This window comes from Vulpes vulpes, chromosome 1, assembly GCF_048418805.1.
Source record: "Vulpes vulpes isolate BD-2025 chromosome 1, VulVul3, whole genome shotgun sequence".
NCBI classification, from domain to species: domain Eukaryota; kingdom Metazoa; phylum Chordata; class Mammalia; order Carnivora; family Canidae; genus Vulpes; species Vulpes vulpes.
Window position 1 is genome coordinate 39,479,123 of NC_132780.1, and position 26,426 is coordinate 39,505,548.

Sequence of the window (26,426 nt, forward strand, 5' to 3'; positions counted from 1 at the left end):
TTGAGTCTGGCTCTACATTCAGTGGGGAGTCTGCTTGAGTGTCTCTCTCTCTCCCTTCCTCTTCCCTCTGCCCCTCCCCTGTCTTTCAAATAAAATAAAAGTCTTCCTCCAGTGCAGATAAGGAAAGTGGGGATTTTTGATGGGGGCAGGAGGAAGGGTGTGGAAGCTTGCAATATAATAGTAAAGGCTTGTGCATGTTCATTCCTACCTGCATCTTCAATACTGACCTCCTCACACAGGAGCCTCAGTCACAGGCTTCCTTCCAAAGAAGCTACAAACTCCAGTGACCTCTCTGCAAGGTAGTTACAAACTCCAATTACCTCTCTGTGTCTCTGGTGGTTAAAAAACAAAACCCTCTTCCTGCTGGAAAAATCTGACTCACATTCTATGCAGAGATGCTCATGAAAACAAGGGATGCTCTCCCGTTTGATTTCAAGGCAAGGATTTGTTTTTTAAAAAAAAGGTCATTTCAGTGCAGCAGCAGAGGAGGTCTGCCCAGGATGAGTCTTCAATGGGCTGGGGAGACAGATAGATCCCAGGCAGGAGAAAGGCTCTTGCTGGATTTCAGAGGAGGGACATCCATGACGACTATCCACCACGACAGTGTCACCATGTGTGACTTAAAGGAAAAGCAACTCAGAGACCATCACAAACCCAGCAGCCAAGGGCCACGGAGAACATGGGCCAGTTTCAGAGACATAGCTGGGAAGACAATCATTCAATCCAGACTGGGATATCTTCTGTGAATTATAGCTGGACCCAAATGCTGAAAACGAGTTTGTCTGGCATTCAGGCATTTAAGAGGCAGTGCAAGCCAAGAGGAAAATAGTCTGGTGCTGTGTTTCTAGCTCAGAACATCTGTATTTTATCTGGCATCCAGATGATGAAAAGGTCCAGGGAGCCAAGAGTCAGAGCAGATTTGATTCCCCAAATGATTACACGTCCCTTTCAACTGGACTACGCACTTTGCAAGCAGAAATCAAGCCTTGATTGTTCCCCTTTGTCAGAGCACCACACCCACCCCTCTGCATTTTCTACTGTCAAAATAGTGTTTTTGAAGAAAGGAAGAAGTTAGTCCATTTGGGGATCCAGCACTAATAAGGGATTTGGGAAGCAGATGAGAATGTTTCTCATGGCTGGACAAAAGCAATAAAGTCAATGACATGGCTGTACTTTTCTATGATCTAGGAAATCAGACATGCAGACTATTAACAGTGAGGAAAACCTGTTTCTTCACTGAGCAAGGTAAGGAGGTAGCTCAGCTACCCCAGCAGAATTTAGACACCACTGAGGTAGATAGTAAGTGGAAATGCACTCCTTCAAGGCCTGGGTGTATTGAGCCAATGCCTACATCTTACTCCTGACTTCTCTTACAAAACAAAACAAAACAAAACAAAACAAAACAAAACAAAGTTGAGGGTGTAATAGGAGGGCAGAAGGTTCCAGAAAACAGGCACTAATTAGCCACACCTTTACAATGATGCTAAGCAGGTTGCAGTCATCATGGGTCAACTCAGAGGGAGCCCCAACAATGTATAGAACAGTTATAAAAGAATATAGCTGCCTATGTGCTCTCAGCAAGGTATTGTGGTTTTCAACACAGTCGCAGATCCATGTAGAAAAGGTGCAATGGGACAAACTTCAGTCCATTCCTCCACCCACATGGCTTCCCAGTGGAAACAATAAGATCTTGTTTGCATCCAGAGACTGCAACCACCCCCATCATCTGTGCCGGCATGTGTTGGGGAAATAGCCTTGAAATAAAAATCCAACTAGATTTCACTGAACCCCTCTCTCAGTGGGGTGGCTACTTACAATGAGAGGACCATCATTCTTTGTAATTACACATGCTGTGGGAATACCTCCCAGCCCAGCCCAAGGATGGAGCTTTCCCCACATGTTGGCCATGCCTGGTAAATCCTCCAGCCAAGACAAAGGAATCTCCAAAGATGGCCGCCCAACTCTGTTCTTCCTGCCAGCAAAGAATCCCTTGCATGAAAGCATAGATGCCTACTGGATCCCCTGTCTTAGTCACAATCTATTGTGAAGATTACTCAGCCCACTGTCCCTGCATGACAGCAGAACCAACATTAAATAGGCTGCTAAAGGCTTTAGCAGTGACTCAGGCATCACAGAGCAACCATTGGTGAAAACGTTCGGGTGTGGCACGCCCCAGATTCGGCTGCTTTCCTGAAACCATTGTTGGGAATGGAAACAGTTTACCCTATTACTGTTAAATCGTGTGGATTTTCTTAAGTGGTTTCCCCCTGGTAGTGCCGGGAAGTCCCAGAAATAATTCCTGCACATTTCCTCTACCCACCTATTTCCATCATCGATTAAAACCTTGTTTGTCACAGGCTCCAATTACATATTATGATGATAGTTTAATCTACAAAGTACAGACATGGGGAATTAACTTTTTATCTTTGACCACATCCTAACAATTTCTCACTAGACTGTCTTTTGATCTTAATTCCTATGCCCGGAGGAAGCCTAGAATTCCAGAATCAGTCACAACACTGAGAGCCATATGTAAAAAATAAATCTCAATGGTGGGGAGATATGTTGCCTGTAAGCAACTGAATCTTAGAGAACTTTAAGAATGCCACAAAAATCTGATTTTTAGAAGGACTTTGTAGATCTCTCTATATCTATATCTGTATTTATATCTATATCTATATCTATCTATCTATCTATCTATCTATCTATCTGGTTGCCTCACTTAGAAATAAGAACATTATTTTTACTTAATTAACAAACCAGAACTCAGTGAAGAAAACCCATGACCCTGGATGAGTAAATAATTACCTGTGGCCCACTGGATCCAGGAAGGAACCACCTGTCTCCACTTGCACTGATTGTTAAATATCCAGGAATTTCACTGGGGGATCACTAAACCACTGGCAGGTTGACATCCATTATGGTGAGAGTATTTACACCACAGAAATTGGCAAACACTACAAATCAAGTTTTTTGTTTTATTTTCCAAAAAGTCATATTACACCACTGCTTTGACCTCTTTACCAACTATTTTAAAATCCCAATTAAATCACTAAAAAGTCTCTCTAGTGCATGTAGGCTTTAGAGTTCAGCGTACCAGAATTCAAATCCTGGCTCTCTTCTTTACTAACTGTATGACTTTGAACAAGTTACTCATCTTGTCCGAATCCCTCACCCATAAAATAGGAACATGGAACTATTTCAGCCAAGGTCATCTGAGAATTAAATGAGAGAACACACAGAAAGCTCCCAGGACAGAATAAGACACAATAAAAGTATACTACTCCCCAACCCTTTAACCTGACCCTGTCTTCACACAGGAAACACTAGTTCACTTTTAAAGCAATCTTCCCTGTCATGAGAAAGCAAGTAATTTGGGGAGCCTAGGTCAGGGAAAAAATAGTTCCAGAAAGAAGGCAGCAAATAATGGTCAGCTGGGATGCCTAAGAGCCAAGCAGAGTCCTGACTTAATAATGTGTATAAAGATGTCAATAACAGAGTTATTTATAATAACCAAAAAAAGAGGGGGATGGAGCAATCTAAAAATGTAACAAAAGAAAAAAATTAAGTGAATTACGGTTCATGCAAATACATAAACAATTAAAAATACAGTGTATGAAGAATTTTAATAGCAAAAATGCCTATAAAATAATATCAAATGCAAAATGGTCAGTATGGTATATGCAGAAGACATAGATGATTACATGCACACATGCATGTGTAATTATACACTCACATTCAATATGAAGATGGGAAACCTACGGGCTGAAGAACATATCTCTGGCATTTCTGAGTGGTAAAGTGAGAGGCAAAACTGACCTTTATCTTTCTTGCATTAAAAAAATAAAACACTTTATTTTGTTTTTTTTTGTTTGTTTTTTTGTTTTAATAAAAAAAGAGCCTGTGCCCACTGCAAGTCCATCTTTGGTGAAGAGCCTGCCACAGAAGCCACGGCGGAAGTTTCAAATCAAAAGAGGTAACAGGGAAGTAGGGAGAAGACAATCGCACTGAATCAAAAACCTTTGTGATATAGAAACTAACCCAAGAAGCTGGGCTACGAGGAGGAAATAGGGTGCAGAATTCCTAAAAGGAAAACAGAAAGAGGTGGTGACCACAACGTAGGCACTCAAAGGCCAAAGACTGGGAGGAAATTCAGCAATGGAACTTTCTGGAGCATTTAAGAGCATTCCTGATGTGCTGAGTGGTTATCTCTGGGAGAGGCTATCAAGAGAAAGAGAAGGCTCTGGTCCTGCAGATCTATAAGAATAGGCTGGAAGAGCGCTTTTTGCCTTCCCTGTCACTGTAGTGTTATTTGGAAGAGCTGAGACTGGAAAAAATAAGTAAACACTGTGGTCACCAAGAGTTCTCAGTTAGAAAAATGAACTATGATACATCCATGCAATGGAACAATATGGAGTCATAAAGAAGAATGAGGGGGTTCTTTATATAGCCAGAGAGAATGGGCCCAAAAATACATTACAAAAAAAAAAAAAAAAAAAGCAATGTGATAAACAGTGTGAATAGATATAGTTTATATGAAAAAGACGGAGAGGTACTTCATGATATATTCCCTTTATTCGGTTTTGTTGTTTTTTTTTTTAAACTGTGTTAGTATTGCTTATTTAAAACAAAGTTTTTAAAAATAAAACTTCTGTTTTATATGGTTTAGCTATAGTCGTTTCTGAAGAAGAGACACTACATTTTCCTGGTCAGGGTAATTTTTTTTTCTTTGAGGTCTTGTCCAGTCCAGAATTTCTGGAGTGGAAAAAGAAAAAAAAGAAAAGAAAAGAAAAGAAAAACTATGCTCAAGGTCAAATTTTACTTGTTGTGATTAAATCACTAATCTTTTATGAAAACAGTCCCTGTCTGGCAGGGACAATCCGTTGCCGCACGTAATTGCTGTTAACTGTGTGTACAGATCTCCCTCTAGTGGTAGCATGCTGGCATTACAGAATTTTATAACCAGCGTTTCACAGTAAAATACCAAATTGCCAGAATGTGAGACGTATGTAATTATAAACACATGCATATATGTAGATATATACGTTATATTTAATAAAAACTGAGAAAGTTCATTAAAATCTCATATCTTTGTAAGTAAAAAAATTTAGTATAAAAATGATAAATTCAATACCTGGAGGGGGAAAAATTTGGCCATTGACCTCAATATACAATACTAAAGATTTTCAAGGTGTCTGATAAGTATTATTTTGCTATTATTTTTTTAAGAACTCCTCTCAGACATGAAGTATCTTGCTTTTCATTCCATTGAAATATAATTGACATGTAACATTGGGCGGGCTTAACATGTATGATGTGATGATTTGATGTATGTATATATGGTAAAATGATTACCACCGTAGTGTTAACATTACCTTGTGTGTGTGCGTGTGCGTGTGTGTGTGTGTGTTTGTGTGTGTGTGGTGAGAACTTTTAAGAGCTACTCTCTCAGCAACTTTCACATATACAAGAGTATTAGCTATAGACATCATGCTGGACGTTACAGCCCCAGCACTTTTTCATCTTATAACTGGAAGTCTGTACCTTTTGGTGTCCTTTCATCCATTCCTCTGACCCCTACCCCTACCCTACCCAGGGCCACCACCAATCTACTCTAGGAGTTTGGGTTCTTTTTAGGTTCCACACAGAAGTGAAATCACACAGTATTTGTCTTTCTTGCTCTGACGTGTTTCACTTAGCATAATGCTCAAGATTTATCCATTTGTTGCAAATGTCCTTTTTTATGGCTAAATAGTGTTTCTTTGTATACATATACCACATCTTCCTTATGCATTCATCCACCGATGGACACTTAGGTGGTTTCCATGTCTTTTTTTTTTTTAATTAATTAATTTATTTATTTATAATAGTCAGAGAGAGAGAGAGAGAGAGAGGCAGAGACACAGGCAGAGGGAGAAGCAGGCTCCATGCACCGGAAGCCCGATGTGGGATTCGATCCCGGGTCTCCAGGATCGTGCCCCGGGCCAAAGGCAGGCGCCAAACCGCTGCGCCACCCAGGGATCCCGGTTTCCATGTCTTGACTATTGCAGTGAACATGGAAATACAGGTACCTCTTGAGGACTATGATTTCATTTCCTTCAATTATTTACACAAAAGTGGAATTGCTGGTATAAAAGGCCTTCGGGGAGACACTAGGTCCTGTGGAGATTCCTGCTGTCTCTTGTGAGGTTCCTATGCCTGGTACTGCTGTGCACAAGGCTAATTGAACTCTTCCCAGCTCCCACAAGGGACCGTTCACCAGTGAGTCAGTCTTCTGGAAAACCAGGGTATATTTCTTTCTCCAGATTAGGAAGAGAACTGACACTTAGCATAGCAGGATGGTCATTGATGTTTATCTGTCTATATCTACACCCACACCAATCTGTCTGTCTACCTACCTACCCCTGGATCTAGTTTTCTCTGTGGCAAATCTCTGCAGCTAATTAACCAAGCCTTCAGAGAAACCAAGCAATGCCCCCTGGTGTCACTCCATATTGAATGGAGGGAAAAGAGAACTCAAGTCCAAGGCTGGGAAATGGGGAGGAAGGGTAACCTCAGAGGAAACTGGCAGGAAGGAAGCAGAAGGTCTAGCATTTGCTGTGCCGCTGTGTGTGCGTGTTACACACACTGTTTCATTCAGTTCCCACGACAGTTCTATAAGGGAACCACCATTTGCTCTCATTCTAGAGGCATGGAAAATAGGACTGAGTTTAATTACCGTATCCATGGTTACCCTCCTGTAAGCAGCACAGCTGGGCTCTGAAGGCAGGTGTGACTACAGAACCAACTGTGTCAGACTGACTCTCAGGAGAAGCAGGAAGGAGTGGGAAGCGAGAGAGGGAGGGAAGGAAGGGAGAGGGATGGGGAGATGCCAACAAGAACAATTGACTGAGGGTCAGGGTCATTCATATCACACATCCTGAGCTAGAACTTCTTTTTCAAATTTTCTCCTGTGAGACTCATGCTGATTCCCAAGCAGCTCCAGAGATTCAATCAAGATCTCATATACTCACTGAGTGATGCCACTAAGGCTAGTCTGTAGCTCTTTGACATTGTCCTGTGGACTTGCTGACTCTCTGGAAAAGCCTGGCCACCTAATGCTCTCAAGTTGGGGGGGGGGGGGGGAGGCAGAAAATAATGCCTCTAGTGTTTCCCAGGTTAATGGTGCCTTGACCTGGGATGGCCTACAGATCACCTGATCGACCAGAAAGCTCACAGGTGGTTCCATTATGTGAATGTTTAATGATGATTTAGGAGGAGATAAATTTAAGTTTGCATTTCACAGTGGCTACTCTGAAGAACACAGAAACCGAAACATCGACCCATTATGAAACCTGGTTCCAAAGAACAAGAAAAGGGGGGTGGGGGAAGTGCAGAAAGGAAGGAAAGAAAAAGTTACTCTATAAAAGACACAATGAATTCTGTTATCATCTTGGAGTGAAGAGAAATGGTCACCTAAGAATCTTGAGGAGAGAAGTGATGACCTTTAACTAGAAAATTCTTTCATGCATGCATACACACAGCACACACTCCTACAGATTTCTAATATATGAAAGAAGGAACACCGGTTAGTTCAAACAGCCTCCTTGCATTTAAGGCCTACAGAAAGGCCTTAATCCTGTCACTGGACGTTTGCAAACAATGTCTTGATAATCCATTGGAAGAAAGAGAAAAAATAAATAAATAAAGTCTACCATGCAGGTAATGAGCGGGTACCAGTGTTTAACCAATGCAAAATTGAAGAGGTTCTATTCAGGGCAGGAAGGAAGATTACACATGAGATCCTTTCCAACATGTTAATACAATGTATGAACCTGTTCAAAGGACACTGACTTCTGGTTTCTGTCCCTACACAGACATTTTGAGAGGACACCAGCCATGTCATCCTTCTTGTAAAACCTGTGGTGAATCTGCAACCCAGTGCACTTCATGTCCAAAAGGTCAGTGTGGAATATGCCAAGAGGTGGCAGTGGCCAAGCCAATTCACTGTCTCTCATGTACATCAGCATCATTATGTAAAAGGTTTGCAGGATTTGATCGAGTCTCCTCACTGTTCCTGTCACACTAGATACCCTGGAAAAATGCAGGGACCCAAAGAGTGACCTCTAATAAAAACTGATTTTCAGGGGCACCTGGCTGGCTCAGTTGGTGGAGCATGCAACTCTTGATCTTGGGCTTGTAAGTTCAAGCCCCATGTTGGGTGTAGAGATTACTTAAAAATAAAATATTAAAAAAAAAAAACTAAAAGCAACTGGCTTTCAAAAGAGAAAAAGAAAAAAAAGAAGAAAAGAAAAGAAAAGAAAAATGTTAATGTTCTTATCCAAAGACGTGATGAACTTATCTGTTGATTTGGCCACAGATTTTGTTAGGGTCTCTGGGTACCTGACATTTCTAGGGGTTCCACTACTCTTTAAAGCACATTAGCCAAAACAAGAGAACTTAGGGTAGAGACTCCAGGGGAGGGTAAATACCCTACCCATTCTTCCCTTCTTCATTTCTGAATTTAGAGGAGGAAAAAAAAAACTCAAGTACAACCTAACAGCTCAACAGATGAACTGCTTCATCCTCTGTAATAACAAAACATCAGAAACAATTTCCCTGAATTCAGGAGGTATTTTATTAACATCACTATTGAGAATTTAAGAATTAAAAGTGACCATTAAAGTGGTCATTGTGTGGGAATGTGCAATGTTCATAGTGGGATGGGAGGCAAAACCGTTTAAAAGTATGAAATATAAAAGTTTACAAACAGATATTGAAGGAATTTTCTTGGGATTTTGGAGTCGAGGGTGATTTTAAAATCATTTTCCTCAATAATGATGTTACCCCAATTTTTCCAATTAAAAATGGAGAGCCAGATGGGCATAAGCAGGGGCACATGATGTGATGAGCACTGGGTGTGATGGGCAATTGATGAATTATTGAACACAGCATCTGAAACTAATGATATGCTATATGTCGGCTAATTGACTTTAAATAAGTAATAAAAATAAAAAGATAAAAAGATGGACTGCCCACTCCAGGTGGCGTTGGATGGATATGTTATCTTCTATGTTAGTGTCGAGCGGGAGAGGCTTTGGGGAAGCAGAATAGACACCATCGAGCCGCACAGGGGTAACTGCCTTACAGGAAGACAGGCGATGGTGTGAATAACTCAAATGGGCAAAGGGAGGCCCCGGAGGGACCTACACCAATACCAGTAGGAAAGTAAAAGAAACAAGGCAAAAGCCTCCCACTGTCTATTTCTTTTCTGGAGATTTAACTCAATGTGGAAGACTGAGCATCACTAATAAATACTTTGGTTTGCTGGAATTAAGTGTTGCACATATGTAGGCCTTTGGAGAGGTTTAAAACAGCAGTTGTGAGCATCCGTTCTCTGCATGGTCGTGTGCGCCGTTGGACCAGGCACACGATGACCGTCTGCTCTGCCTCCTTCCCTGGGTTTCTAGGCACCTATCTGCTGGCCCAGGCCTGCGTCTCCTCCTGTCCCGAAGGCACCTGGCCCTCGGCAAGGAATGGCAGTTGTGAGAACTGCACCGAGGACTGCGCATCCTGCTCCGGAGCCAATCTTTGCACAAAGTGCCAGACTTGGCCAGACTTCCCTGTCTTCCTCCACAAAGGCAGGTGCTACACCACGTGCCCTGAGTAAGTTTCCCTCTTCCTTCCACGTCCCACTCGGGTTCCTCCTCCTACGGTACTTTTACAGCGATTCCTTCTGGCACCAAAGACCTCCTCCCCTCCCTGGTTACAGAGCCTCTGGAAGTGTCCCCTCGTGCCTCTGACATCACCATGCGCCACAGCAGCCAAAACGTACATAAGGCCAGATGCACACTTCTCCCTGGTGGCTCTTATATGTACATGTTTTTTACTTTTGTGAAAATATGCTCTTTTTCCACCTGGTGTTTATGATCAAAGAGTTGTCTTTGAGGCTGTGAACACACGAATCTCTCTTTAAATGGTTACAGTAGGTGAGGTGTGAGGTATGAATAATAAATATAGAATAATATCTGGTTAATTATTTATGGATTTCTCGTGGTTTCCTCAGTCCTCTGGTTTGTAATGCCTTTTCTCTTCCCCTGAATGGTTCCACCTCCAGGGTTTTAAAAAAAGGAAGTGGGAACAGCAAATGGAAAAGTGTGTCACGAAACTTTTCAGTGACAAGCAGCAGAAATTCTAAGTAGGATGACTGAGACAATGTGGGGTTTATTATCCCATATAACAAAAGTTTAAAATCCAGCATTGGTTACATCAGTGGCCAACACTTCATTAAACACCCACAGTCTTTCCATTTTGCTCTTGTATCCTTCTTAGCTTGTCCTCCCCTGAGCCACGCTGTCTGCCCCGTCTCCAAACCTCGCCGCCCTACTCTGCAACAACCAGAGACTCCTCCTCTATCTCTTTTTAAAAGGAAGGAAAGCTTCCTCTGACTTCCCTTCACATCTCATTAGCCAGAATACATCACTTACATCTGGCAAGAAGGATGGAAATAGAAGGATCAGTTTAGGCTACACAAGATTCACTCCTAAACACTCAAATAATATCAGAACACTGACAGCCAGGAAGACTGGAAAGAGGGAGGCAAGAAAGGAGTTTGGGGAGGTGATCAACAGAAATCTGTCTTAAGGAATTCGAAATTTCATTTGCTCACCAATGAAAAGAGTTTGATGTTAGATCAATCTACAAGATCTATCTCAGTAGTGGCTAGAGATAGATCATCAGTATCTGTATCTGCTTCTGCTTATATAGATCCTGTAGGGTACAAACATAAGTCAGGGTACTCAAGAAGCTTCCAATCTAGTGTAGAAGCCAAGCATATTCAGTTCAATTCTGCAGATAAATATTTAGCACCTACTAGGCATAGGAATCGATACTAGAAGCTAAGTTAACTGAAAGAAGTCAGAGCCTGCAAAAGGCTTAGAATCCAGTAGGGGAGACTTACATCAATCAGTGTCATACTTCTTAGGGCCTAGATAACACAAAGGGCTAAGAACTTCCAAGAGAAAGGAAGCCACTTAAAACCAGGTACTTACTGAGTGCTTGTGCTGTCCAGGCACAGTGTTAAGGGCTCCAAATGTATGAGACCATTAATCTCACAAGAATCCTCTTATCCAGATACTACTGTTTTCTGCCGTTTGAGGGAAGAGGTAGCATGCCAGCATCACACAACGAATATGTGGTTTGGTTAGGATTTTAACCCAAATCTCCCTAGCACTCAAGCCCATGTGCTTAGTCATTATACAATGCCAACTTCTCATCTAACTGGGGTTTCTTTTTTTTAAGAATAGCTTTTTTGAAATACAATTCACATACCATGGAATTCACTCATACAAAGTGTATAATTCAATGGTTTTTGGTATATTCACAGAATTGTGCAGCATCAACATAATTAATTTTAAAATATTTTCATCACCCCAAAAAGAAACTCCCAATTTCCCCCATCCCTAAGCAACCACTAATTTACTTTCTCTATATAGATTTGCTTATTCCTTGACATTTCATACAAATAGAATCCTACAAAAGGGGATCTTTGAGGCTGCTTTCTTTTACATAGCATATTTCCTCGGTACCTCCCTACCTGGGTATCTGGCTTTTCAGATACCAATACTGGTGAAAGCTTTTTTCTTTTTAAGATTTTTATTTATGCATTTGAGAGAGAGAGAGTGAGAGAGAGCATGCATGTGCATGCAAGGGGGGAGAGGGAGAGGGAGACAGAAAGGAAAAATCTCAAATACACTCCAAGCTGAGCAGAGAGGTCAACTCCAAGACCCTATGATCATGATCTGATCTGAAACCAAGAGTTAGATGTTTAACCACCTGAGCCACCCAGGCACCCCTGGTGAATAGCTCTTGAAGGATTTTCTCAGGGAAAAAATGTAGGGGAATGGAAGGAAAAGTTTAGAGTAAGAGAACCCAGGGAGATGAGGAAGGATGCTGTAAGACAGAGTCATGGAACTCCCAGCCCTGCTGCTCCAGCAACCACATTCTAGCTGCAGCAAAGTTAGCCAAGACATGATAGTAAAACAAAGGTGAAGGTCAATAATCTATGTCCCAAAGTCCATCACTGCCTCTTCATTTACCTTTGCCATGGTGGCAATTTAATCATAACCACCCTTCACCAACTCTATCTTGGATTCTTTGAATGTTATAGGAATGGTTCAGAACTACTTCTAAGTCAGGGTGCCTGGCGGGCTCAGTCAGAAGAGTATGTGACTCTTGATCCCCAGGTCATGAGTTAGAACCCCATGTGGGATGTAGAGATTACTTAAGTAAATAAAATTTCAAAAAAAATTACCATGTCAGCATTAGTGACCACCACTTTTTCAAATATGGTATATGTTCATAAAAAAGAAAAGTTTAAGTAGTAACATACATCATTATAGTGATTGTTTAAAAGGTAACAAAACAAGTGTGCTCAAATTCACCAAATGTGAAAGACATGAAGCTCTGATAGAAGAAAAATACAGTCTTACTTTAAGTGCTGGCAGTCACTGTCTTAGGTGTCTATAAAAGTGTCTGGAGGTGAAGCTCCAGAACTATTCAGCTTTTGTTACATATATTTGTCTGGGCTGAAAAACTTCAATATAGAGTACTTTGAAATTAACAATTTAAGGCAAGTGGCCATTTCTTCTCAAAAGAAATATTATTTTTCTTCTTAACTAAACAATGAGATAAAATATTAACAAAAAAAGTTTTGTCAATGCAGGGAGAAGACAGGAGGGCAGATCACTGGGAAGATCTGTGTGATGTGAGATGTTGGGGTACCAGAGCAAATGGTCAAGAAAGAATTCTTGAGACATCTTCGGTGCAAAAAAAGGTGGTTTTATTAAAGCACAGGGACAAGACCTGTGGGCAGAAAGAGCCATACTGGAGTCATAAGGAATGGATACTCATATATTTTCAAGTTGGAAGGGGGTTAGGGATAGTATAAGTCTCTAAGAATTCAGAAGCAAGGTTTCAAGGACCTTGAGGGGCTAGCTGTTGTTGGGGAAAACTCACTTACTCCTGTCTAGTAAAACCTTAGTCCTGGAAGCCCTTCAGATGTAGATCAGTGGGCCATATGTTTGGGGGATGATTGCTAACATGTATCTTGAAGAGGAGGGTGGAGTGTGGGGAGAAAGGAAGTTTCCAAAGGAATTTTACAGAAGCCTGCAGGTTGAGCTAATGTCAAGCTAAGGTTGCCTTGGACCTCCAGCAAAGTATTGACATTGAGGCAGCTGAGGTCCTGGAGAAAATTCACTCTGCCTGTCCAAGTACTTGTCAATGGGCTGTAAGTTATCAGGAAATTTAATTATTTCCCCTATATTTCTTTTACCTTTGTTCTCCATATCATGTGTAGAAAAGGCTGCTTTCAGAAAGTGAAGAACCTTATGGCTGCCTCCTGACAAGTTTCTGGGATTGACATATTTTTTAGTTAGCAATAGTCTTCAATATTTTTTTATTGTGCTTTAACATTAGAAGTGGATAAAATGTTATGCTAGTAGGGAAAGAATCACTAAACAAACCATTGAAAAAATAATATCCACTTGAGTCTTTTTCATATCAACTCACGTGGACATTTTTCTATTTCTCGTCATTCTTCCCTGTTTTAGACCCTTGTGAATATCCTGACTCACCCTGATTAGCCAGGATAAATTTTCTATTTAAATCAACAGATTTGCAAACTTGATCCCATGCACTTCATATTTTTTTTCTCTTTTTTGCCTGAATCCATTCCTTTTATTTGAGCATACTATAGGACATGCACAGACTCTCCTAGGAGAAGAATCTGGAAAAGGTTTCTTAGCGCTACATCTTTACAAATTCTTACTCAAACTGTTCGTGTTTGGTATCCAGAAACAAATCTGCAGAGACCTTGACTAGGCGTAGTGCTGAAAATTTCCCAGAGGTCAAGTAACATCATGTGGCTCAAAGCCTCCAATCCCTTGGCCTTCAGGGGGGTCAGTGCCCCCTTCTAAAACTACAGGGGGTGGCCAGTCCCACCCTGAGTCCTTCCTTTCCAGAAAGAATGATGAATAACAAGGACAATGATGAATAACAAGGACATTCCTACCACTTGGGAAATTCTACAAATTCAGAGGTTCCCTAGGGAGGAAAGCCAGACCTTTCCTGGGGTGGAGTCAAATCCCTCCACACACACACACAAACAATGAATCCTCCAAATTCTCATTCAGGTAGAAGACATGATAGCTTTGAGAATGCACTAAATCTACTTACCTTCAAATTTCTCAAATTTAATCAAACTTTTATTGGGTGTGTAAAGTATTTCTATCCACTGTCTCACCAAATTCATTTTTAACAGATTGACTTGATTGGACACAGCAGTGGTGTCTTTGTTCTCCATCATGGTCCAAAAAAAGCTAAGATACTACTGGATAGGGGAGCCTGCTCGTGGCTTTCATCTGGATACTATTTGGTTCCCCCTCTTCTCCTAAACTGCTTCATTTCCAATTTTTCTTTCTTAAAACTCCATTAGGTATTTAACCTTTATTCACCCCTGTCCTATATCTTCCTGATACATTCAGTTTATTTTTGTTTACTGAATAAATAGAAGAATGGCTAAAAGAATGATTGAACAGATGTGAATGAGTTCATTAAAACATCCAGACGTCATATAGGATTCCTTATTGGCATGGATTCAAAAAGGACTCTAGTAGGCTGAGTTATTGGCTACAATTCTTCACCCCCTCCAAGTCCCCGTGCCCTCTGCTTGTCACTTTGCAGCAAGACACAGAATGGATTTCTCTGACACTTGACTTTGGGCCGGGTTGATTTGCTCTAGCCAACAGGATATTAGCAGAAGGGAAGCAGAGGCTTAAAACCTGTTTGCCTGGATGAATTTGCCTCCTTGTGCTCTGTCCTGGCTAAGAGAAGAATGTGCTCCAGTAGGTCCCTATGCTAGGGAAGATAAAGGGACATGAAGAAGACCTGGGTCCATTGTGTATCTCGGGGCGAAGCCTCCTTCCCCTGGAGTACATGCCTGAGCTCTCCCTGTACAATGACATATGCCTCGTCGAGCACAAGCTCAGCCTAGATCTGCCTTCCCACAGATGCACGGGTGATGAATTTTGGGGTGTTTTGTCACACAGCACTATTACGGCAATAGCTGACAAACAGGGTGAAAATTATAAGAAACAATTGGAACAGATACTTAGAACATCAGAAGTCCATATTCTCTACACTGGTTTATGATTTTCCTGTTTTGCAAGCTCTAGCTTTTCCTTCAGCTTTCTTCTTCAAAGAAATTGTTTATATTTCCTTCATCTTCCAGATATATTTGAAAAGGTTGAGGCTTTCATATGTACTGTGTTCACCAATCAGTGAGAGATGTCTATGGCATGATAATGTAATCATGCCGAGGTATAACATACATAGACATCAGAATCCACCTTGAAGAAAGTCAGTCACATAAATATATACTCCACTGACAGCTACTGTAAATACATTTGATGTTGTATGCTAATGTTGTGTGTGTGTGTTTAAAAGAAAAAAAAAGAAAAAGCCAACCAGAGGTTGGCTGAGAGCATCGGAAAGCAAAAGCAGTTCCAATTTTATAGGGCATTAAACCTTTGGAGCTTTTTAAAAACAACTTCTTAACCTAATTATGAATGATCATTTTATATTAAGTACTAAATTCAGTAATTTATTAAATTAAAATTTTTCATTAAAAATGCATTAAAAGCATCTTCTACTCTAACATAAGGCTCTAATTAAAAAAGAAAAGAAATTAGGAGATAAAATGGGGACCCGGAAGATAGCCAAACTCTACACAAATTAACACAAATTGTCTTTAAACAAAACAAATTCACAAGGATAATGCCTGTACCTTTCCTTTTTCTCCTCCCAGATTTGATTTCTAACTGCTCTTTCTTGGGAAGTGTGATGGCCTCATTCGGTCCCACAATAGCAATAGTCCCTCTAGTTTTTTTCTTCAAGTCCCAAATCCTGTGCCACCAAGCGTGACTCATTTCCCTAGTTGGAAAGCTTCTCCAGGTGTGCTCTGTCCTCCACACAGGGGCTTCTACGCAGAAGACAGTATGTGTACGCCCTGTAGCTCTCCTTGCAGAACATGTGAAGGAAATGCCACCAACTGCCACTCTTGCCAAGGAAGCCTCATCCTGCACCAGGGAGCATGCTGGGAAGCCTGCCCTGAGAGGCACGTGGCCATGGAGGGGGTGTGCAAGCATTGCCCTGAGATGTGTCAGGACTGCATCCATGAGAAAACATGCAAAGGTACCTGGGAGCATCCCAGGGAAGAGTGTGGCTCTCACAAACCACCCTCCCTGGGGACCGATGATCTGAGCTGGGTGGGGAGGGTGCCCATGCAGAATGGAGAGAACCAGTCTCCCTACCTTTACTGAAACATAACCACCTCTGTGCACATCACTGAGGAAATCAAAGATGAGTTTAATGCCTTCCCATTATAGATTCTTCAAGCCAAGACAAATGCAAACCCCTTTGCTGCATGATTTCTTCCGCACAGGTGTACTGAGCACTTAGGGGTGTGCCACTCACCATCCCAGCTGCTAGACATAAAAATAAGAACCCAAAGTTCCTGCCTCTTTGAGCCCAAAATCTTATAGAAGAGGCTGATATTAATGGAACACAGAGGTAGCTAGAGAATTGCCACTGTCACAAAAGATACGAAAGAAAAGTTCAGGTGACAGAATAGCACTCTGGCTAGGAATTCTTTTTTCTGGTATTATCTCCAAGAAGGGCTAATTTCCTTTCCAGAGCAAGATTTATTTAACTGGTGCTGTTCTTTCAAAAGGATTCTCTTGGTGTGACTGAGTATGTTTTCTTGGTTTCCCTCAAGAGAATGAATACAAATGAAAGAAACCCACAATGCATTCCTCACACTGAGCAACCATGTCTATATCACTGACCTACCCTATCATTGAATGAAAATTTAACTAATGCAAGGATTTTTAAACCACTTTTGGATTGAATAGAGCAAGTTTTCTGGGTCGTCAACAATACCTCCAGCACCTCAGCCATAGCTGGTCTGGCCACAGCACTGCATTTTTTTTTTTTTTTACACCTCCAAGGGGCAGATCATTTCAGGCTGTAAACCCAGCGCCACATCATCAGGCCACCCTATGTGGTCTTCTCTCCCAAAGCTTAGAGATGTCATGGGGCACGTACATGAAACACTCGGAACAAAGGAGCCGGTGTGGTCCGGACAGGCCAGCCCACTACAAAAGGAATGAATTCCTTTCTCCTGTGTCCTGGGGGTAACTTGCTGCATCCTCTTTCCCCTAGAATGTATGCCTCAGTCGTTCCTGTACAAGGATATGTGTCATCAATCCTGTCCCCAAAGCTTCTATGCGGACTTAGGCCAGTGTATCCCCTGCCACGAAGACTGTCTGGAGTGTAGTGGCCCCTCAGCCGATGACTGTGACCTCTGTGCCGAGCCCTCCTTGGTTTTCTATGATGGACAGTGTTTGGACGAGTGCCCAGCGGGAACTTACTATGAAAAAGAGACTAAGGATTGCAGAGGTAAAGACTCGCGGGGGCATGGCCAAGCATCCCAGGGAGCCTGACACAACTGTGGGTTTCTGCTGAGATGAAGCAGGTGCTGGGGTTTGCAGGGTTCCAGCCCCAAAGCTGTCATCCCATCCATTTCCCTCCTGCTCAAGAAAGCAGACTTTGAATCTGCCCTAATTTATTATTTACTTTTAACATGAATCATTCATAAGCTTTGACCACATAACTTTTCTTAATAACACATCAGACTGACCCTCCTCACAAAAGGGGCTCTGAAAAAAAAAAAGAGGCTCTGAACTACTGATCAAAAAGAATTCTTATGTGAAGTTTCACAGCAGAGATGAGCCTTCACAAGTCACCCAAAATGGAAGATTTTTTTTCTTAAAACTTGAAGCCACTTTACAGCAGCATGAGGCGAGCTGTGCCACAGAGGATTTTCTTGGTGCGTCTTGAGTCACTCATGGATCTGTTCCCCTCCGTGGCTCCTTATGTGCTTCGGCAGCTCCTGCCCTGAGGACCCTGGGGACCCGTACGCCCCCTTACCCCCCAGCAGGTCAACCCCTCCCTGCTCAAGCAGGGATCTGCTCTTGTTTATGCCTCCTGATGTTTTGCCTAGGTATCAACTGTTTGCCTCAGAACAGGAAAAATACAATAAATGGTCTATTGTCAGAATTCGCAAAACAAATGAAACATCCTGGGTGAACTTCTCCAGAGTTTCCTGAAAACTGGAGTTTCCTGGAGTTTCACTCCAGCTAGGCAGCCAGTAGTAACCTGGCCCCGTGTTGCCATCCAGCAAGCACTGCTTAGGTGTGCACAGGTGGTCCCAACAGCAGCGGGAGCTTGAGGGTGCACCCATGTGGCAAGAGAGACCCCAGGCCCCCCATGTCCCAGGACAAACTCAGAGAAATTATTTTTTCTTTTCTTTCTTTTTTTAAGACTTTTTGTTTATGTATTCATGAGAGACACAGAGAGAGAGGCAGAGACACAGGCAGAGGGAGAAGCAGGCTCCCTGCAGGGAGCCTGATGCGGGACTCGATTCCAGGACCCCAGGATCATGACCTGAGCCAAAGGCAGACACTCAACCACTGAGCCACCTAGGTGTCCCAGGAAAATGTTTTTCATATCACGAGACATGAAGATGTAGCCGACTCCTGACAGCTTTCTGCTCTAGCCTGATGATCCGGCATGTTTTACGTATGGCACTCTAGTGTCCATGTTCCAGCTGAAAGAGCATGGACTAGAACCTGGGCAGAAGATGGGGTGGGAGAGGGCTTGGGGCCAGAGAAGTTTAGTGGCTCAGTCAAAGACCTGCGAAGCCATCGTGCCTATGCTCGAGCAGGAACAAAGGGTCGATTTCTGGTCTTTCTCTGGTGTTCAGCAACAAAGGGAAGTGGCCCTACCGAGAACTTTGCAGGCCTCACAGTACATGTACATGTACTTGACTTACCTGACCTAATTTTCTCACTAAGAAAGACCCCTGATCTCCATCCCTGGTTGTCCATTAGAATCACCTGGGAAGCTTCAAAAAACAGGAAAATGCAACTGTACAGATGCCTGGGCTCCCCTCAGGCCAGCTCAGCTGTTGGGAACTAACTTGAGAGCTCTCCCAGCAAGGCTGTGTATGGCTCCTTCACCAGTCCAAAGGCAGGCTGAGGGGAGCTGGTACTGGAAGAAACAGGGTGACTATTGGACTTTCCAGAGAGAAGAAACAAAGGTCTGACCTGAAAAATTAAGATTTGGATAGGTGTAGAGAAGCATCTGGAACCAAGCAGAATCTCCTCTAAGAAACACAAGGGTTTGGGATCCATTTAGATCATACAGATTATCTTCTATGAGAGAACATAGGCACCTCTGAGAATCCCACTGGGGGTTCTCAAGGCACTGTCCCAAGGCACTGGGGCAGAAACAGCAAGAGCTCTGATTAAGCTCCTGGGTTCAACCTCTAATGCTGGGCCTTCCACAGCCAAGAGACTTAACAACTTCAGCCTCAATTTGCTGATCTAGATAAAATGAGATGACAATAATGCCATGTGTCTGCTCATTCAGTGAGCACTTACTGGGGGCCTACTGCGTGCTGTGTGCTCCTCCGGGCCTGGGGAAAAGCAATACAGACAGAACACGGCAGGGAAGACAGACCCCAAAGAAGGCAAGTCAAAAGGAAAAGAAAGGCAGGGCAGGAGAACAGGAAGTTGGCCAAGATGGAGTTGAAATCAGAGAGAAGGCAGCCTGAAGACATCATTGAAAAATAGAAGGAAGGGCACCTGGGTGGCTCAGCGGTTGAGCGATGGCCTTTGGCTCAGGGTGTGATCCTGGGGCCCTGGGACTGGGTCCTGCATTAGGTTCCTCTTGGGAAGCCTGCTCCTCCCTCTGCCTATGTCTCTGCCTCTCTGTGTGTGTGTCTGTCATGAATGAATAAATAAAATCCTTTTAAAAGAAAAGGATAAAAAAGAAAAACAGAAGGAAACAAACTGCACCTTTATTCTAGACAGAGGGAACAGCAATTGCTAAAATTCCAGGGATAAATGAATGGTTTTGCTTTTATTTGGCTAACAAAAATTTACTGATCACCTGCTACATGCCAGGCCCCCTCACAGGGGACTGTGCGCTCATCAATGGATACAAAAGAGGCTTTTTTTTTTTTTGATCAACAGATAATTATAATACACCCCAACAATTGTTATGTTAGTATTAAGCTCCAGGGGTTCTGAGAGGTCAGTGGAAGACCATAGCATAAGAGTTACGGGGTGAGCAGGTCACAAACCAGCGTATGACAATACTCTACAGAATTGCTTATTATTTTGTTGCAGTTTTGGTAGCTACACTGAGTCCAGTATTTCTGGATGGTGCAAGAAGGGGCTCCCTAGATAGTATAGAGAATGTGCAATGGCCATCTTCCTTCTCATTTGACTAGAATGCTCTACCCAGAGCCCCAGAGCTCTACCCAACTGGTGGTCCTTGACCTGGAACCCTAGAAATCTCTGAAACAGAGGAGGAAGGAATGGAAACACACCTTCCAGCGGGGACCCCAGCCCTCTCTCACTAGCTCTTCTGCTTTCACTGTGCCAACAGATTGCCACAAGTCCTGCCAGACCTGCTTGTCACCTGGGACGTGCACCACCTGTCAGGAAGGCCTGCAGATCAACAGCCACGGGACCTGCATGCCTCACAAGGAATGCACCCACTCTGAGTACTGGGATGTGCAGGCTCTGAAATGCAAGCCCTGCCATGCTAAGTGCTTCCGCTGCACTGGGCCCACAGAGGAACAGTGTCACTCCTGCCCAAGGGACAGCCTTCTTCTCAGTGAGTTACCTTTCCTCGACTGAGGGCTGGCTCTTTCTTTCCCTCCAGCTGCAAAACTGGTGTCCAGGATGTATTTGGTATCTTTCTAATTTTTCACTTTATATTTGGAAAATTTTCAAACCTACAGAAAAAACAAAAGTACAAAGTACATCACACATGTACCCTTCACCCACTCTGCCCACCCCTACTCTTGTACCCCCATTTACTCAATCACTAGCTTACTCTTGCTCTCTCTCAATTTCCAATAAATATTTTCCCGATCATCTGAGGATGTGACCTACACATTGTGACTCCTTTAGCTTTAATACTTTGGTCTGTATTTCCTAAAAATAGGGATGCTTTTTTACATAGCCATGGTACAGTTGTCGATGCAAGTGAATTTAACATCACTACTTTACTATATCATCTGTTTTATAAGTGTGGCAATTCCCCCTTGGAACAGGAGCCAGTTTCCAACCAGGTATTGCTCTCTGAAGCCCCCCTTAATCTGAAACATTTCCATAGACAGTTTTTCTACATTATATCAACATTTTAGAAGAATATGGTCCCTGTCCGTCCATTGGAGCCTGTGTGAGACTGCCCACAGCTGCAAGGAGATGATGCATTCTCAGCCAGAATACTTCAACAGGGATGCTAGCTGTGGTCATCTGTTCAGAGTGCTGTCCAATGTCTCCATTGCTTAGTTACTCTGTTCCCTTGGATTAATAAGCAGTCGGTGGAGAGACACTTTACAAACATGCGGGTACTCAGCCCCTCATCAGAATTTCCCCCGGCTTTTGCAACCAGTGATTAATAAATCTTCTGAAGTCTGGCATGGTCTGAGGCTGGCCACCTCCAGCAGATCATATTTGAAGGTTATCTCTGATGTGAGGCAATGCCCTCAGGTTTCCAGGAATACCATGATTAGGCTTCACACAGGCATGTGAGAAAGAAAATGAAGCAAAATTCACTCAGCCAGAAGAAGGAGTAGTGGAGGAGCATGAGGAGCAGGGGGCAGGGAGACAAATATGCCCAAGATCTGGAAAGTGTTAGCATCTATCTCCCCAACCCAGGAGACCTGAGAAGCAAGATACTCACAGGGACATCATCTCCTTCCTCCTGCATCCACCACTCCCACCATGGTTCACAGAGGGGAGCACAGAGAGGAGGTTTGGGAGACACATGTCATACCTGATATCAAGGCAGATTCTTTTCCTTCCTTGGCAGACACCATCTGCGTGCCGGACTGCCCCGAGGGCTACTACACTGATGAGGACAGCCACCAGTGTGTCCCCTGCCACAACTCCTGTAGGACATGTGAAGGGAGACGCAGCACACAGTGCCTCTCCTGCCAACCAGGCTTATTCCAACTGGAAAAGGAGTGCCTCCTCTACTGCAGGGAAGGGTAAGGTGCTCCACACTTGTTTACCAAAACCACTCTAGACAGCACTCTTGGCAAACTCATTTGGCAGACAAGGAAGCTAAATTCTACAACACCAGACTGAAGTCTCGGTGCTACTAAGAAATGAAGAGGAGAGTCCAACTGAGGTCTAATGGTCCCTAAAGGATATCAGCTCTACTGACTGTCTGGCTCAGTCGGTAGAGCACACAACTCTTGATTTTGGGGTCATGAGTTTGAGCCTCACGTTGGATGTAGAGATTCTTAAATATCTTAAAAAAAAAAAAAAAGGATTTCAGCTAGTTCATATAATGGATGAGGACAGAAGAGAGGCAGAGTGACCCAGTGAGATAACATTAAGGGTCGATTATCAAGTCAGAATCACGTGTCAAACTTCACTACTAATTTCAAGGTACGGGAGACCACAAGACAGAGGCAAAGCACTCTTCCCTTAGAGAAGTCTAAGACTATACATGTAGTTTCTTTCTCTTCTGCATTAGGATTTGTTCCGATCAGATTTAATAGGTGAAGTCTAAGTAATGTATGTGGCACTGATTTTACAAAGGGAAAAATTTCAGTTAAATATTCCCACTTATACCCCTGGGATCCAGCCCCACATCAAGCTCTCTGCTCAACAGAGTCTACTTTTCCCTCTCCCTCTGCCCACCCCCATTCATGTTCTCTCTCACTCTCTCTCAAATAAATAACAAATCTTAAAAACAAAACAAATCTTAAAATACAAAAAGGAATGGATTCTTCCCATAGATTTCTTACCAAGAAAGTTAAAAGCACCTGAAAAAAAAAAAAACCTCTTATTTTTCATACATATTACTGCAACACACAGCACAAAGTCACACACCTCACCCCTCAAAAACAGCAGCCAAATTGATCCATGAAGAAAGGGCCCTACCCAACAAGGGAGGGAGATGGGGCCACCTGGCTTAGCTTTTATCTTCATTCCAGAAAATGCCTGAAAAGATCTGGATCCAATAAAAGTAATCTCCATCTCCCTCAAATCAATTCATTAAATACTCTTTACACAAAAGGGTATAATCCTGTGATCTAAATAGACTGTGGACCACAGAATTAAGAAGACAATTGTTCCGTTGTGAAGTGTGTGAAATTACCCACTGAGAAGAGAGGCACAGGTTGCCATAAATCTCTTTAATGGGGAACAAATGGGATATCAATGAGGTATAAGTGGAAATATTTAATAGAAATGGTTCCTCTTATAAAATCAATGTTCCTCTTGCACCGCATCAACTTCGTATGGTAAATCTCTTTGCCTTGAAAAGGCAGGTATATGATCCTCTGAACCCTTTACCCACACACATAATTATCTTTTACCACAGAGCAAGTTTTGGAAGCCTCCAATTAATGTTTGTGCTTGTGCGCAAAATCTGATTCAAGGTATTGAGGCTCTGGAGATTGCATTGTCACATCACACAAGTCATCGAAGGAAGAAGTGGTGTTGTACTCTTTTAATCATGTCTAGTCCACTCTCCACTGTCTTGTCCTCTGATAATTCTTAAGACCTATGGTGTATTAAAAAAGTAAAATGGTGTATTAATAAGCTCTCTTCCCCCACAGTCCCTACTAATGCTTTTCATCTTAAAAACAACTTAGCACATTAGTAACTTTAGTAAAGAACATGTACGCTGTTTTGGAGTTTACAAAGAATTTCTACTCAGAATATATTTTTATTTATTTTTTTCAGAATATATTTTTAAACTATGATTTGGCTCTCCAACAATCCTCAGAGATTGATTTATTCTCCCCATTTTACAGATGAGAAACTTGAGGCTCAAGGAACTTAAGTGACTTGCCCAAAGTCACAAGGCCACTAATACATAGTAGGGCCACGATGGGAAATCAGATCTTCTGACTTCAAGCCCATGTATTCTCTGTGTGGGAAAATGTGGGTTTCTACCTTTTCCGGTGGCTCTCTTTTGGACCTTCTGTTCTGTGGTCTTTATCAGCTCTTCAGTTCGTGATTGATGTTTTCTTTGTCCTCCCTTCATCACCCTGTCTCTTACTGATTGACTGGGCAATAATTGCTTCTCACCTAACTGCAGAAGGTAAAGCAAGTCCTGATTTGCCACAAGCCAGGCCACTGAGGTACAAGAGCCCTCGCTCAGGTCAGTGACAGGTGGCTAGGTAGAGGCAGGCTCAGCACTACCTAGCCAGGATTTTAGTTTCCAATGAATTAGAAGAAATGAAATAAATTCTAAGGAAACTAATGTAGCAAATAGTTTCACATCAGAGAAGCCAAGGGCAAACCTTCCAGTTTCTAGGATAGTTTAAGCGTGCCAGTGTCCAGAGATGCCAAGAAGGATCAGATGACCCATAGAAGCTCATCTTTGCCAATGATTTCTTTTCTCTCTTCTATCTTACTGGAAATTTTTTTTTTTTTACTTACTTTGCCCTGCTTTGTTATAGCAGGTATGTAACAGATATGCTCAAATCACAGTAGCCTGCTTCACAAGCTTGACATTAAGCCAACCGTCTAAATTCTCTGAGGCTCCTTTGTAAAATAGGGATTGGGTTTGCTTTTAGATTTAATCATATGATTCATAATTATCACTAATATGTGCTACTTATAATGAACCCAGCACGGTTCTAACAATTTTCTCAATAATAACTTACTTAATTTTAGCTACTAACATTAGCCTCATATTACAGACTTGAGGCACAGGGACATTGTGTGACTTGCCTGGGGTCGCACAGCTGGTAAGTGGAATTGCTTGGCTTTGACTCCATGCAGTTTGTTCCAAAAGGCAAGCTCCCGACTTCCATGCTCTAGTGTCTCACTTTTAGGTTCATTAAGGTGAATTGATGTTTATGAATTCCCCAGTGCATGATCAGTTATGTAGTAAAAAGTTGATGAACAGTGATTATGGTTCTCTCTAGCCTCCAAAAATTTTTTCAGAGGTTACATCTATTGTTACGTAAACACTAGCATCACTCATGTCACCTCTTATTTCACAATAGAGGTTTTTTAAAACTGAGAAACTAGAAGAATCACTCAGAGACACTAGAAACAGCTCCCATACCCTGATCCCATTCAATAACACTTGAAACTTGAATTTTCCAGTGGAGAAGAATATGGGTATAGAGAAGGCAAAAGTAGGGAATAATTATTGCGGCTCCACTACATATGATAAGTCCTTTTGTGTCCTTACGTAATTTAATACAAATAGAAGGGGTGGGATTGTAGTGCCCAATTTAAAGATAAGAAAACTGAGGGCAGCCTGGGTGGCTCAGAGGTTTAGCGCCGCCTTTCGCCCAGGGTATGACCTTGGGTCCCCGGGATCAAGTCCCACATCAGGCTCCCTGCATGGAGCCTGCTTCTCCCTCTGCCTGTGTCTCTGCCTCTCTCTCTCTCTCTCTCTCTCTCTCTCTGTCTCTCATGAATAAATAAATAATTTTTAAAAAAAGAAAAAAGATAAGAAAACTGAGAGTCATTATATTTATTAGTATCATTACAGGCAAACCTGGGAGATAACTGTGGTTCACTTCCAGACCACTGCAATAAAGCAAATACCGCAACAGAGCAAGTCAAACGAAGTTTCGGGTTTCCCGGTGTATATATATGAAAGTTAGGCTTACACCACACTGTAGTCCATTAAGTATACAGTAGCATTAGGCCTAGAAGAGTGAGATCCATACCTGAATTTAAAAATACTTGATTGCTAAAAAATGCTAACCGTCATCAGAGCTTTCAGTAATCCCTGATCACAGATCCCCATAAAAAGTATAACAATAATGAAAAATTTGAACTATTGAGAATTACCAAAACGTGAAAAGGACGTGAAGTGAGCAGATGCTATCTGAAAAACAGCACCAATAGACCAGACTTGCTCCGTGCAGGATTGCCACACACCTTTGGTTTGTAAAAAGCATGATATTTGCGAAGCGCAATGAAGCACAGCGTAATAAAATGAGGTGTGCCTATGGGAATGGATCTACTGAGTCAAGTTTATGAGTAGAGTCTTAAGTCACCCCACTTGGGAACAAACACTGTCCCACTAACCATGATTTTTCCACCACACCCAACTTTTTTTAAAAAAAAATTTTATTGGAGTTCTACTTGCCAATATATATCATAACACCCAGTGCTCATCCCATCAAGTGCCCCCCTCAGTGCCTGTCACCCAGTCACCCCAACCCCCCACCCACCTCCCCTTCCACTACCTCTGGTTCATTTCCCAGAGTTAGGAGTCTCTCATGTTCCATCACCCTCACTGATATTTCTCACTCATTT

At 42.4% G+C, this 26,426-nt stretch overlaps 1 protein-coding gene across 2 annotated transcripts in view; it reads left to right on the forward strand.

Moving 5' to 3' along the window:
- The window catches only part of PCSK5 (proprotein convertase subtilisin/kexin type 5), a 449,210-nt gene that overhangs the window by 399,384 nt on the left and 23,400 nt on the right, over window positions 1–26,426 (forward strand). Inside the window, exons 28-34 of one of the 2 annotated variants that reach the window (XM_026001533.2) lie at window positions 3,899–3,976; window positions 7,857–7,940; window positions 9,450–9,645; window positions 16,013–16,230; window positions 17,260–17,496; window positions 20,554–20,784; window positions 21,991–22,168. In XM_026001533.2, coding sequence (XP_025857318.2) covers window positions 3,899–3,976; window positions 7,857–7,940; window positions 9,450–9,645; window positions 16,013–16,230; window positions 17,260–17,496; window positions 20,554–20,784; window positions 21,991–22,168 — 1,222 coding nt within the window. The remainder of the gene's footprint in view (window positions 1–3,898; window positions 3,977–7,856; window positions 7,941–9,449; window positions 9,646–16,012; window positions 16,231–17,259; window positions 17,497–20,553; window positions 20,785–21,990; window positions 22,169–26,426) is intronic. The other variant, XM_072762655.1, reaches the window with a different exon arrangement.